The sequence below is a fragment of the Empidonax traillii genome, unplaced genomic scaffold, assembly GCF_003031625.1.
Source record: "Empidonax traillii isolate 1590-97213 ecotype Southwest subspecies unplaced genomic scaffold, ASM303162v1 scaffold385:size1130455, whole genome shotgun sequence".
NCBI classification, from domain to species: Eukaryota; Metazoa; Chordata; class Aves; order Passeriformes; family Tyrannidae; genus Empidonax; species Empidonax traillii.
The window spans coordinates 256,713-270,422 of NW_020955578.1; the positions used below are offsets into that span (position 1 = coordinate 256,713).

General features: G+C 40.8%; 2 protein-coding genes across 6 annotated transcripts in view; one reads left to right on the top strand and one right to left on the bottom strand.

Annotated features, from left to right (window-relative positions):
- The window catches only part of MDM2 (MDM2 proto-oncogene), a 14,809-nt gene extending 12,099 nt beyond the window's left edge, over positions 1–2,710 (top strand). For all 5 annotated transcript variants that reach the window (XM_027893299.1, XM_027893300.1, XM_027893301.1 and 2 more), the window contains one exon: positions 410–2,710. In XM_027893299.1, the coding sequence (XP_027749100.1) occupies positions 410–979 (570 nt within the window). In that variant the 3' untranslated portion in view covers positions 980–2,710. The remainder of the gene's footprint in view (positions 1–409) is intronic.
- A 5,032-nt stretch (positions 2,711–7,742) lies between these two features.
- CPM (carboxypeptidase M) overlaps positions 7,743–13,710 on the bottom strand; it is a 32,720-nt gene continuing 26,752 nt past the window's right edge. Inside the window, exons 4-9 of the mRNA XM_027893303.1 lie at positions 13,211–13,383; positions 11,539–11,723; positions 11,118–11,288; positions 10,150–10,302; positions 8,979–9,127; positions 7,743–8,296 (exon numbers count right to left, since the gene is read on the bottom strand). Of these exons, the coding sequence (XP_027749104.1) occupies positions 8,063–8,296; positions 8,979–9,127; positions 10,150–10,302; positions 11,118–11,288; positions 11,539–11,723; positions 13,211–13,383 (1,065 nt within the window). The 3' untranslated portion in view covers positions 7,743–8,062. The remainder of the gene's footprint in view (positions 8,297–8,978; positions 9,128–10,149; positions 10,303–11,117; positions 11,289–11,538; positions 11,724–13,210; positions 13,384–13,710) is intronic.

Consider the following 13,710-nt stretch of genomic DNA (forward strand, 5'->3'; position numbering starts at 1 on the left):
TCCCACGGGTGAAAGGTCCCTTCAGTCTTAAGTAGCTCCCATTTCAGAATTCGGTTCTCAAAAAGAGGGGGAATGGTGACCATTTTATTAGAAGTTTCTCGTGAGATTCTTTGAAGATTTTTGTGGTCTGGCTTCTGCAGTTTTGCTTAAAAAATAGTAAATTGTTATTGTTCTAGTCAAAAACCTACTGCAAAAGGAAAGAAAATCAGAGTTGTTTTAAAATAAGAACTATCATAATCTAGAACTGTAAAATGGGGCCAAACACTGAATGGCATTTTAAAATTATAAGCAAGTCAGTAGCTCAACATAATTATTATTTTGACACTAGTAAATTGTTTACAATCTCTGAATACTTCAATTGTAAGTGTTCCAAGTAGCTTAAGCTATTCCAACCTTTAATTCACTAAAGGATTACTGGAAGTGTCCTGAATGTAGCGAAATGAATCCTCCGCTTCCACGACATTGCCACAGATGCTGGGCCCTACGTGAGGATTGGCTTCCAGATGAAAAAAGTGAGAAATTGGAAAAGAGCAAATCAGAAGGTCCCTTCCCTGCAGAGTCTGAAGAAGGTTTTGATGTTCCTGACTGCAAGAAAACAAAAATGACTGAAGATAAAGAACCAGCTCTGAATGAGAATGAGGAGAAGGCAGTACAAATTTCCGAGTCCCAGGAAAGTGAAGATTATTCCCAGCCGTCAACATCAAGCAGCATGTTTTGTAGCAGTCAGGAGGACTATAAGGAACCTGAGAAGAGAGAAATGCAAGACAAAGAGGAAAGCATGGAATCCTGTCTGCCTGTTACCAGCATAGAGCCCTGTGTCATATGTCAGAGCAGACCTAAAAATGGCTGCATAGTACACGGCAAAACGGGACACCTCATGTCATGTTTTACATGCGCGAAAAAGCTTAAGAAGAGGAACAAACCCTGCCCGGTGTGCAGGCAGCCCATACAAATGATTGTACTAACTTATTTTAGTTAGTTGGATGTTGACTGGAAAGCTGCGAGAGAAACTATTTTTGTATGCTTATTGAAAAATTAGTATTTTGGATCTCTTTACGTTTGGTATGAAAAATAATTGTTGGCATAAATGCACTGGAGTTGTTCAGAGGTTCGCACAATAGTTATAAATCAACCTGGAGATTTTGAATCCTTGTCTGTAGAAATAACCAAGTTCTGTAAATCACCTGCCTCTCCAGGTGTTTAATGTTCCATGCAAGTTAGTGACATTTCTTTTACTGGATCAAATACACACATTAAAAATCCCAGTTCAGTGATTGTGAGAGGAGACACATGTTGAAGCAGTCACTCATGCGAGTTCCTCATCTTGAGAAGGTAGAAGATTCTCCAGGTTGCAGTATTTGTTGCCTAGTGAAGACACCAGGCTCAATCAGCCCACACTGAATAAGTCAATAAAATAAATAAGTCTTGTCTTAAATTCCTCCAGGTAGCCAAATTATGGGGGAGATCTCACCAGGAAGTGGAGAAAAATGTGATAGAGAATAATTTAAGGCTTTGGAAAAAGAGAAGGGTGTTGTATGTCTTTTGCAATGCACGCTATACAAATAAACTTCAGGGCTGTGTGTCCCCCTAAGAAGTCATTGATCTAAGTTCAGTCATACAGTTCTCTCTTAAGTGTCTTAAGAAACTGACATTTTAAATGCTTTGTGAGTTTGCAGGTCTGTACTACCCCAAGTATGATTGTTATTACTAATTTAGCAGCATGAGAGAAGACTTGAACAGGCAAGATAAATGAAGGAGGAGATGCTGTGTATTGTATCATCGGGCAATATTAGGGGAATCATTTTCTGCACTTGTTTTTAACTTCAGCAGAACATTCACTGGAATAAAAACAGTAAGAAAAGTCCACCTTCATCTGCAGAAACAAATAAGCTGTGCAGTTCTAGTTCACATAGATGTTCTTTAAATTCAGTAGTCTTTCCAAGTCAAACTGTTCTTGTCTGTATCACAAGAATTCTGAAAATCCATTGCAGGGTGTTTGGTGAACTCAAAATTGGTCTCCTGGGACTTGTCCTTTACTGCTTTTAGCTCTTGTCCGTCACTGTACTTTGTCAAAAACTTACCAGTTCCATTCTCAAGGGCTCTGCTGACGGACTCGGGTATGAGGGGTGTTTGGGGTAGTTCCGTGGAGCCTTTGTAAGCTCCAGTATCTTCCTGTGGGATACGGTAAAGATCACTCGGCTGTATTTCACATGGAGAGTTTCTGTACCAGTGAGAGATATTTATTCCTTTGCAAAACTAGATTACAAGAGGAATTGTATGATTTTAGCACCTTTTATTTTTACAGGTAGTTGCTAATCACCTGCCCAACGGGGAATGGCAAATAAGCAGTCAGGGGAGTTCCAAGAATGGAGATGTAGCCTAAATGAATAAGTTGCATTGCGTTACCATCCTGCAGGCCAAGGTTCAATAGCTTTCCAGAACCATTGCTGATGCGTGTGTGCTGATGCAAAGACTTTACCTGCTATCGTTACCTCCAAGGCTGCAAACACCTGGAGAAGGGCATAAAGATGTACAGGAGACACTTGGTAAATCCTTGGTTGTGGCTTGCCTGCAGAGAAATACCTCCATAGGTAAAGTCTGAATTATTGGGATCAGTCACATTTTGTTCATACATTTGAACTATTTTTTTTTTAAATACCACTAAAAGATCCTGGTGTGTCTGAAGTTCTAGCAGTTCAATATTATATAACCCCCAGTTGTATACGTTTTGTCAGATTCTTACTTGCATATTTCTTGCCTGTTGCATTTGTAAAGCAACAGCAGGTAGCTGGAAGTTCTTGGAAGACTTTTGGTCAGCAGAAACCCTTCACAGGTTTTATGGGATTTGATAATCCTTCAGCCTGAGACAGAGAAGGCCTTTGGGTTGATATTTAATTTTTTCAAGTAGAGATGCTAATAGAGGGCTACTTGCCTTAATTTACACTTCCTATTAATTTTTCTTAATTTTTGATTCTATAAATTTAGCTGCATTGAGGCTTTAGGCTCTTCATTGCACCTGCAGGTGAGACCAGACAGTGCTCTTGTTGTGGTCTGGGATTTGCAGCTGAGAGAAAACTGTAGAGATCTATATGCAGAAGGATCAGTAACATGGGGACTGTACTTAAAAAGCTTAATTTGTATAAACCTTTGTCCATTACACTGTCTCCCATGTCTTAGGTTTCTCAGCATGATCCCTTCTCTGCAGTCACTACCATGGCTGTGTAACTGCCACGCAGGGGGAGCAGCTGCCCTTGCCCAGTTCCTACTGGGGCAAATTGTACCATCCCACTCTTGTTATTCTATTCCAGTCAATCCCCTTAAGTGATCTCCGTACTTTAAAAAAAAAAAAAAAAAATTCATCTCTCAGAAAGGCATGTATAGCCAGAGTGGTGATTTTTGCTGTTCACAGTCACTCACCTTTAGGTTTATTCTTCAGAAGCAATTTCCCTGTAACATTTTCTGTTTTGGCAAAAGATAGACTGGGAGCATACAGCATAATTTCTTTTATGCTTTAAAATTTAACTTCCCTCACGTATTCTTCTGTTGTGGAGAACAGCCCTGGAAATAACCTCCAATCCACGCAGTGATGAGGAAATGGGCAATTTTGATTTCTGCATCTGCAAATCACTATGTCAAATCTTTTTGCTTCGAGTCAGATTTTCTGGCTTAATATTGTGCTTAATGACCTCTAGTACAACTAGAGTTTGCTTGGTTTGGGTGCATGCCTTAGGAATCAGGGAGTGATGAGTACTGGTGTCCTGGTTCCTCTTGGGGACACGCAGCCGAGCGCGTGCTTGGGGCCCAGGGGTGTGTAGGTGACACAAAGACCCCAGTTCTGTGGCCCTGACTCCACGCTGGAGCCCTCGGCTCTGCCTCCAGAGGGCATGAGCAGTGACCACCCTGTTCATTCTGGCCTGTAAGCACATTGCTGGCCTTGGGCAGAGGCACAAAAGTCAGTAAAATTTTGGTACAAAAGTTGACAGTTGTTGTTACTTTGGTGTTTGAGATCCTTATTTAATATCGCACATGTTTTAATCTTTAATTTATTGCCATTTGTAAATATTCTTGTGCTCACAGTTAATGTTTTGAGTTTTAATTTATTGAATTAGTCTACTGGTATATGCATAGTCATATAAATATGCTTACTTAAGTAAATCTCAAGAAAAATATTTAAGAAATGTAGCATTAAAATACAGAGAAATATTCGGATTTTATTCAGATTAAGAAGGGCACAGAAAGATTTATGGCTTTGCTTTCTTTTTTTCTTCCCTTAAAACAACTCCTGCGTTGCACTCGAACATTTATTAGAGATGGAGCTGGTGCAACATGAGCACGGTGAGAATATTTTGATGGAGTTTGTTTTCAGTAATTTTCAGTAATTGTCTTAGTCTCTTCCTTTTTGCCCATCAGGTAGACAATAGTAATATATAAATGGTGCGAGAACTCTCATTTCTTTTTTTTATAAAGTACGATAAACCTACTTATTGTTTAAATACAACTATGTACCTATTTGTTAGTATTGAAATTCAACTCTTGACCCAAGGAAGTGAAGTGCAAAGTGAGATACTTGAGGCTGAAACCGAAGTAGCTGCGTGGGTGGTTGTATTGAACGTTCACACTGCAGGGTGATGCTTTTTGTTGAGCAGCACCCCTTGAGTTGTGTTTGTGTTCCTAAGGAGCACGTGGGCAGAAATGTGTGCCACGAGTGCTGTGCTGCACTGCTCCCATCAGCAGGTTGATTCAGAAAGGGTAAAAGTGCTTCAAAATGTTAATTGGTGAAAAGCGTTACATTTGTTGTGAAAGTGTGGTACGATTTTTATCACTGAGTTCTGTTTGCTGTAAATTTGTTCCAGTGTCGCTGTCTCTGTAGTGTCTGTGTGGGCATGAAGCCACATGCAAGATTTCAGGCAGACTTTTTTCCTTTTAATGACTACGTTGAGGGGAAAATAATTCCTCATTCTTACAGAAAGCGTCAAGAATAATTGTTTCCGAAAATTGTCTTATAAAAGAGAGATTAGAAAATTATTAGAAGCATGATGAAACTGAATAAAGCAAATTAATAATTAGGATGAATACAGCAATGAAGAACTTTTCTTTGCCATCTTAATGTACAGCTGCTCTTGTGTTAAGGTGTAACTTTAGAGTTGATAATTTTAAAGCAGGCAATTTAACGAGAATGTTAACTTGCCACACATATTGTGGGGCAGCAGTTTTCCTTTACCCTACAGCACCTTGTTGTGCAACGCTTTGCCTGAAAAGGGGCATTTGCTGTTGAGGCGTTTCCCTGTGTGATGGAGCGTTGGACGTGTGCACGGACTGATGGACAGGCAGAGCTCATCCCTGTGCTGAGCTCTGTCAGCTGCTCTCATGGTCCTTCTCAGGGCCAGCAAGTGGGTGCAGCGTGGAGGGGCTGCAGGGTCACTTCTGTACTTGCTGAAGCCCATTCCATAGTGTAGTTACACTTGTGCTCTCCTGCACACCCCGCGCCAGCTCACACAGGGACTGCTTTGCTGGAGTATCAGCCCTCTGGCTGGCAGGGTCTGTCTCTCCCGGGGGATTACCTGCCCAGCTACGGGGGCTTTTCTGGCACTCCATACCTGAGTTAAAGGCTTATCTTGAGTTGTTGTTTAAAGGTTGCACGAGCAAAACAAAACCTAGGCTTAAGGTGTCTTTTAACAATGTTAAAATTGCACTTAGTGAACATGAAAAATTGTTGCTTTTAACTATAGTGTGTCCCTTTCTTTATTTTTATTATTTCTAGCACAGGTACACTGAAAGCTTCAAGTGAATGCCTCTCTAGTGTATCTGTTTCTGTATTCTACATGTAAAATTTGTTGATGATACTTAAAAGGGGTTGTTTCACCTTTTGAGTAAACGTTGCTTTAGCTTAACAGCCTGATTTTAAAGGACAGTTCTTGGTTGTGAGCCAAATTATTGGCTATCTACATGATGATTACTTAACACCTAAAATACCAATAGCTTTTCTAAAACCAAAATCTTTGTTGTCTGACTACATATAGCTGGAATGACTGTTAAACAGAGTAGTTCATAGTGAATTGAAGTAACTATGCAATATTGCCACTATTCCTAGATGAACACGCTTTCAAGAGCTTGTAATGGTGTGTACCTTCTGGCTACCCAGTGCACGTACAACCACAATCAGTAACCATTGAAATACAAGTATCCACTCCACTTGCACAGTGCATAGATCCCTTTGTGAGAACTTTCATGCATGTTGCATTTATCTTTTGGTTTTCAGTTGTTCCTTTTCTAGGGAAACTGAGTACTGTGTTCCATTTAAAAGCTTTAAATAAAGATTTCTTTATATACTCTTTGGTGTTCGCTCTTTTTTCATGTCAATGACTTGATTGTTAGAAGTTCTGGTACTTGGTTTTCATACAGATTCTTGTCCCTGTAAGCCAGCATGCACACCCTTGCTGCCCTCACTCACCTGCTGGAACTGCTGACTTCTCCCAGATTCCTTGTGTTTTGGGGATTTTACACTAAAGGCATTTCTAGTTCTTTCTGCTATAAGTGACAGACCAGAACCAACTATCAGTGGTGGGACTTCGTGGATAATTACTTACTTCTCTGAGCGGTAAACAAGCCACAGCAGATCAGAGGGTGAGAAAAGATAGAAAATTCAAATGGATATGATGAATACATTAAAAAACCAGTACCTTGCACATGCAGCCCTCATTCTCAATCAGCAATGCTGTTTCATGTTCTGAAGTGCATTCGCACACTGAATGCAGCTGGCTGGCAGACAGGTAAGTGGCTGATGCCCAAGCTCCACAGCCCAGCTGGTGGGGCCTGGTGTGACAGACAGCAGTGCCTCAGGAAAGATTTTAAAAGGCATTAAGGGATTAACTGCATTCCTGCATTTTTTATTTACTGTATACAGGAAAAGATTGATGTTTCCAAAGATAATCTCTTCTGGTTTACTTTTGAAATTGCGTAAGAAAATTACTGGCAGATAACATTTTAAAATAAACACAGGAGATGGTACGAACTGGCTTTTCTTGATAAATTTTGTGTTTATTGGACAGCTTCAAAGAGCCCTGACAATGATTTGTAACTGGCCAGGCAAAAGGAATCTCCTAATCCTGTCTGCTGTACAGCCCAGCCCAGCCAGAGGAGTGCTGAAACCAGCCTCTGTAACAGGAACTGGTTTATGCCTTCCTAAGAGTGCCTGCCAGCTCCTGGCATGTGTGTTAGTCCCAACAGCGTAGTAGCAGGGCTCTGAAGCTACTGAAGCAATATAAAGCCATTGCTAAAGCTATTCAAAGAATCTGAATTGTCGGTGGTTCTGTTCAACACCAAATTCAGTTAAAAATGGACAAGGTATAAAGCTGTCAGTGACTGTTCCCACATTGTTTTCAGCAGCTCTGCTGTAGAACACTGTTTTCAGAGACAAATTCCTCCCTTCTCCCTGATGGTGCAGATTATAATCCAGCTTCCAGGAGCGTGGCACTTCAGCACATACTTACACTTCGTTTCCATCCTTTTGTCTTAAAACCTGTGTTACTTTTCTTTACCTCATTTAAGCCCTAAGCAGTCTCATCTGTCCAAGTAAGAAAAAAGCATATTTTAAATGCCATTCCTCATTTATAGCAATGGCTTTATTGCTATTATTGGAGAAAATAGGATTGATCTGATCACTTACAGTTGTGTGGCACCTTAGCTGTTGGTTCAGAGAGAAACCTGAGCTTGCATAAAACATTTGCAGTACAATCCTCAACTTTTTTTGAATTCAGGCCAAGTCTTTAGAATGTATTTGTACTTTCTGCATTGAAATTCCACAGTTATCTCCATTGGCTGTACAAAATTTCTTCAGAGTAAAATATGTAGAAAAATATGATAGTCTATTACAATTAAAAATATAGTCAAAGTAAAGCATTCGATTGTCAACCCAGTATTTTACAAAATACAGTGAACATGATTGTGAATCTGAGAATTTGGTTTATAAAAACAGACATTCTTTTGCATATACAATTTCTTGTCTGCAAAGCCAGATTTGTGCTAGTGGATTTTGCCTGGCCATGACATCTCATTCCTGACTTTATTTAAAAATTACAAGCAGAGCAGTCATTAAAGCCAAGACATGTAGGGTTGGTTTTACTGCAGCTGAAGCCCGTGTGAGCTCTTGATAGAGGGGAATTTTGGGACATGAAGGAACTCTTGGTCTGATAGAGACCTCTGGGAAAGAGAAGTCCTGTTTTAAAGCACTGAAGTTACCAGTGTTGTCAGGTATTTCCACTGTCTTCAGCATCGATTTAAATCCTGGTACAGTAGCCTAGGAGCAAACACAAAAGTGTTTTACTTGGTTTGAAACAATGAGTTCAGCTGCAAAACAACCAGTGTCTAATGTGCTTGTTTACACTTTAAATGTACAAGAAAAAATGTTCTAAATATACATTTGGGAACATGGGGTGAAAAAAGGATAAAGTTTCCATTTTATAGCAATAAGACTTGTACAAGAGAGGGAATCCTGCAATGCTGCTCAAGTGTAAGCCCTCAGCTGGCAGCAGGCAGAGCCTGCACTGCATGGATGTTCTCCAACACTTCCCGTGGAGAAATCATTTAGACACAAGGAAATAAGTGTCACCAGTGGTGGTGTCAGCCCTGATCCCAGGCTCCAACTCCTCACCCTGAGAGCTCTGTGGTTTGTTTCAAACAAACACCTCAAGCTCGAGTCGATGTGCTCCAGACACTCATCCCCGCTGGCTCCACCGTCAAGGTCAGATGGGTGCTTATCTCTGGACATTGAGGACTTGAGATGTTACTGTATCGAAAAATTTCCTTTCTGCCAACTCACATTTAAAGAGACTATTTTCTTTTAAATCTGCTAAAGAGTCTTTACAACTCCTACACGTGACTCGAGCAGTTCAGCTCACTCATCTCTAAGGATGCCTTCTCACTGTGCTCAGGAATTCAAGGCAATTAGGAACAATAATTTAGTAAGGCTGCACACTTACATTGATCACATACGTCCCAGGCAAAAGGAGAAGATAGTACTCCCCTTGTTCATTTGTTCTGTAGGGGCAGATATGAGGCCTTCCTTTGGCTTCCACGATGGCATTGGGAATAGGATTCCCATTCTTATCAGTAACTTGACCCTTGACACCTGTGAAAAAGAGAGGAGAGAGATCACGACCTGTAACTGTAGTGAGCTGCCTCCTCCAAGAAAGTCAGACTGTTCTCTTGCTGGGTGCTCTCAAAGGCTATTTCACTGACTCTGAGCACATCTAATAGTATCACTAGTCACTTCTGTCTCACTGAAAGGAATTAAACCAGAATATCCCTGGTTGTTGTTTTTAATAGTTTACCCTCATGTTAAGCTAGAAAGCAGCAATATAATCTCCTAAATCTCATTTGCTGAAGGCATCATATACACTTATTGTATGTATATTTTACTGAAGGGCCTCAATCTTCAGTACTGCTTTGACATTTTTTTGCACACACCCTTCCCTTCTTTTTTTTGTAATTTAAAATAAGTCAGCCTGTTCTCTAGTTGTTCCCAAAGGCAGAATAGCAACAATGTCTGATTATGAAGGACTTTCCCTTAATTCTCACACACCATTCTTAAGGCAGCACTGGCACTAGGCAGAGATAAAAAAGATATTTTGAGCAACAAAGTGCAAGAAAAGCAACAGATTTGTGCAAGCCCTTCAACTCATTAAAAAGCAGCACTGCTTCATTAAGCAGCAGCTTTCCTCCAACTGCAAAGCCGGGTCACACCTAGAAAAACCTTTCAAAAATACGAAATCCAAGTAGCAGAAGACCCATGGAACTTATGCTCAGGCACTCATACACCTCTAAAATAAATGACTGCCCCAAGGCTGCTCAGGAAAGCAGAGTCCATGAGGGGGGTGTATGGTCAGACAGTGCCTAGGGCCTGTCCCTTGCTCCTGCCCCAGCACATTTTAAGCCCCTTGCACTACTGTAGAAGCACCCATTGCCCCTAACCTGACATGCCTGAGTTCTCCTCCCTTACCCATCCCTGGCCTTGTAGCACTTCATGTTCAGAAGCTCCCAAGTTCACACCAGAGCTCCTCCTGCTGTGAGCTGTGACACTGTCCCAGGCTGCTGAAGAGTTCCCTCTAACCTGGCCTCAGCTTCAGTTCCCATCCCCATTCACATACCCACCTAGGTGTACTTGTTTTATATATTCAATCAGAGCAACTCTGTTGTCTCTCCAGAACTTTTCCAGCTGGTCTGCTGGAGGATATTTACAGCATGACAGCTCCAATGTAATTTCAAAACATTGTCCCCAGACATAGTTGTAATCTTGCATTCCACCTTAAAAGTGAAATAAGAGAGTGTTCAGCTACAAAGAAGCGCTAAGTTCAAAGTAAAAGACAAATAAAAGAGTTAAAATGTTGGTCCTTGCATTGTACCAGTAAGAAAAGTAAATCAGATAAATTATTCCTTGATGCCACACTTGTATTTACTGCCTCCTATGGAAAACAGACTTAATTACTCTAGTTAAACACAGAGTGGGGTTTTCTAAAGCACAGTGGCATTTTGGGAATGATGATGATTCTGGCTGAGAAAGGGTGGATCTTTGACTGAAATTCATTCAAGCATTTCCAACTAACTTGCAGCAGATAAATTCATCGGTTTGCCGAAGCCATTCCAAGAGCCTTTTATGTCTTTGAATTCAGATGGTGAAAGCAACACACAATGCCACAGCACACAGGGCCCATATTCTATTTGGCTACACATAAACAGTAATGAAAACATTTATTTCAGTGATCAAACAATTAAAAAGGATGATATATGAACAGGAGATTGGTTTTCCTTCTTAAAGGACAAGATCTTGGTGCCAAGGAGCGTGTGCATGTTTGTATAATCTATACAGCTATTGCAGGCATTAAGCATGGGCACAGAAGCAGCCAAACAGCAGTGAGTGCCTCATTCACTTGTGTAATTGCTGGCTGGGAGAATCTGCAAACACCTAGGTCCTGTTCAGAGAATCTGTGTGAGTTGGCCTACACCCCTCATCAGCCCTCTACTCTGCGTAAAATCACTGCCCTTTCACCATCAAAGATGGCAGGAGAAAGTAAGAACATCATATCAGAAGCAGCTGAATAAGATATCACTGGTATTCTTACCTTCCAGCTGGTACCAAGAGTATCCGTTGGTAATGCCTTCTGGAAAGGTTTGTCTGTTGTCACACCCAATCCCTTTGTACATGCTGGCATGGTGGGAAGAATAGGTTTTTGCCAGGTGAATAAAGACATCATCATCTGGAGATCTGCTATAGCCTTTCGAAGAGCCAGTAACTACAGAATGAAGACAGCGATTGTGTAACTCTCATTACTGATGAAACATACAGTGCTGGCTTATACACAGGAGAAACATCTCCCAAATAGCTATATTAGGCAGTGAATTTTTATGGGGCTAATCAAATTCTGCCCATCCCAACTCGAAAGCTAGAATAACCTTGCAGGAATCCTTAGAAATTTTGCTTTGGTACAGCTAATGTTCCTAAACCAAATCAGCTGTGGAGAAGAGAATTTGTTATTAGCTTACCTGAGTTACCATTATCAAAGGTGTAACTGGCAACCAGGGCACCCCCATGCAAGTTCGCTGAAAGAACAAACGTTTCATTTTTTATCCAGTTCATTACTGCTTGAGTCTCTGGCTGAATGCTAGCGTTGTTATTTTCAAAGGCATCAGGAAAATTTCTGTTCAGATCTTCTCCATTCTTGTTGTACCTTAGAGAGAAGACATTCGCTTTACTGTTTTGCCTGTGGACACTTCCAGCTCACCAGCCTCCCAGGTACTCTAGATCTGTGGCATGGTAGTGTCTTCAGGAAACAAATGAGATGACCATTTCTTATTTCTGAAGTATTAAGATGATAGACTTCAGCTTGATTTCTAGCAGCACTGGAATTTTCATAGGACACAATAAAACAACTCTTCTTTCGTATTTCAAGTGAAAACAGTGCATATATGCGTATAGCATGCACACAGCGACATACATGTGAATTAGAAAAACCAGAGCCAGATCAGGAGGACATTGCCCTTCTGTATGTGTTTTTCCCACTTGCATAGAGGACCAAGGGAACTACTGAATGGCTGTGTCCCTTGTACTGCCGTATCTCTGGGCACAGGGAAAAATTTGAGTCAAACTTAGAATGTATTCTCTGCTCCCTGAACCTGAGGGTCCAGCCTGTACAAACGCTTACTTGCTTTTTCGCTCAGACAGGTCAGTACAGAAGTAAAAAGGGTATCTGCCGTCAATTGTGTTAATTTGTAAACTCGTTAGTTAAACTCTATTTGACAGTGAGGGGATAAAATATACCCCCCCGCCCCCCCATACAAGTCCCATCTATTTGCTGAGAAATAAACTTCTTTCCTAATAAAAAGGATGATCTATACTGGTCACCTAAAGAACTAAACTACCTTTTCACTTGTTTCTGATGTTGCCATGGCCAGTGATCCAAGAGAAATTCTAGCTCATGAGTTTGCTTTTTCTGCACATTCCAACTTTGTCCCTTTGGCATTTTCTTCCCATTCTCTCACTCTTTCCCTATTCTAGCTTGTTAAGCTTTTCATCCCGTTTTTGGTCTCTGTAATGGTTACATTAAAGAAAGCAAAAGTAGCACAGGATGCAATGCTAAGTTGGTTACATTTTCTTCTGTGTTAGTTTTTTTTCCTAGTACCACTATTAGTGCTACTATAGGTACAACTATTACCTATTATAGCCAGCTCTCACTGCATAACTCCTCCCTCTTGCTTAACCTGCATTCAACATGATCTTTAAACACACTGCTAGAAGTCCATTCAACAAGCTTAGGCACCCCTTTGTCTCGTTAAGAAAGGTTACAAAGTTCTCCAACTAAAATAGATCCCTGTGGGTGGAGTTTTCCTTCCTTTTTTTTGTAGCACCCTAAAGGTGCTACAAAATAGGGAATTGGGCTTGTATTCGCAATCTGGGTCTCCTGCCTAAAAGGTGAGGTCATTACACCATTCTGACCAATTTTCTCTGGCCGCACCACATATAAACACCAGTCTGACTCAGTCTTCACAAACTCTATGTTGTAACAGTGCGTCTTGAGAACGGCACTGGAAAAAATTAGCCCTAACACATCTTCTAGACTATCCTCTCCACCAAGTATGATTCAGCCTCTTGGCTATCTGCGATTATTGCTCCCCACCCATTTCCTTTGCCTCTCCCACCCTCATAAGCCACCTTTACCTTCCTCGTGTGTAATAACAGTCAGGCACTTTTGTAGCTTCAAATCCATCAGGATTCATTGTCGGCATGATATGAATCCGGGTATTATTGAGTAACCGGGTAATAACTGGGTCCTGTCTATAGCTGGTCACCAGGAAGTCTATCAAATGGAGCAGTATTTCTCTCCCAACAGTCTGTATAAAAAAAACCACAAGATTTTATTTTAAGTCTGCTACGGAAGACGAAGAAGAAGAAAATAAATAATAAAAAAAGGTCCACCACCTTACACTTCTAGGTTTTTCTTACTGGATTACACAGACATACAAGACATACAAAAGCATTCTAATCAACACTGGTTTGTTTTATGCTCTCCCCTAAATATATTTAAAGCAATTTTGTAGATGAAAGTAATCACTGGAGGGTTTTTATAAGGGTTTTAAACCCAGATCAACTAGAGCTTTTTGTACAATGGGAAAGTGACTGTATCAGCTAGACTGCTTAAATCTTGCATGGATAAGGCA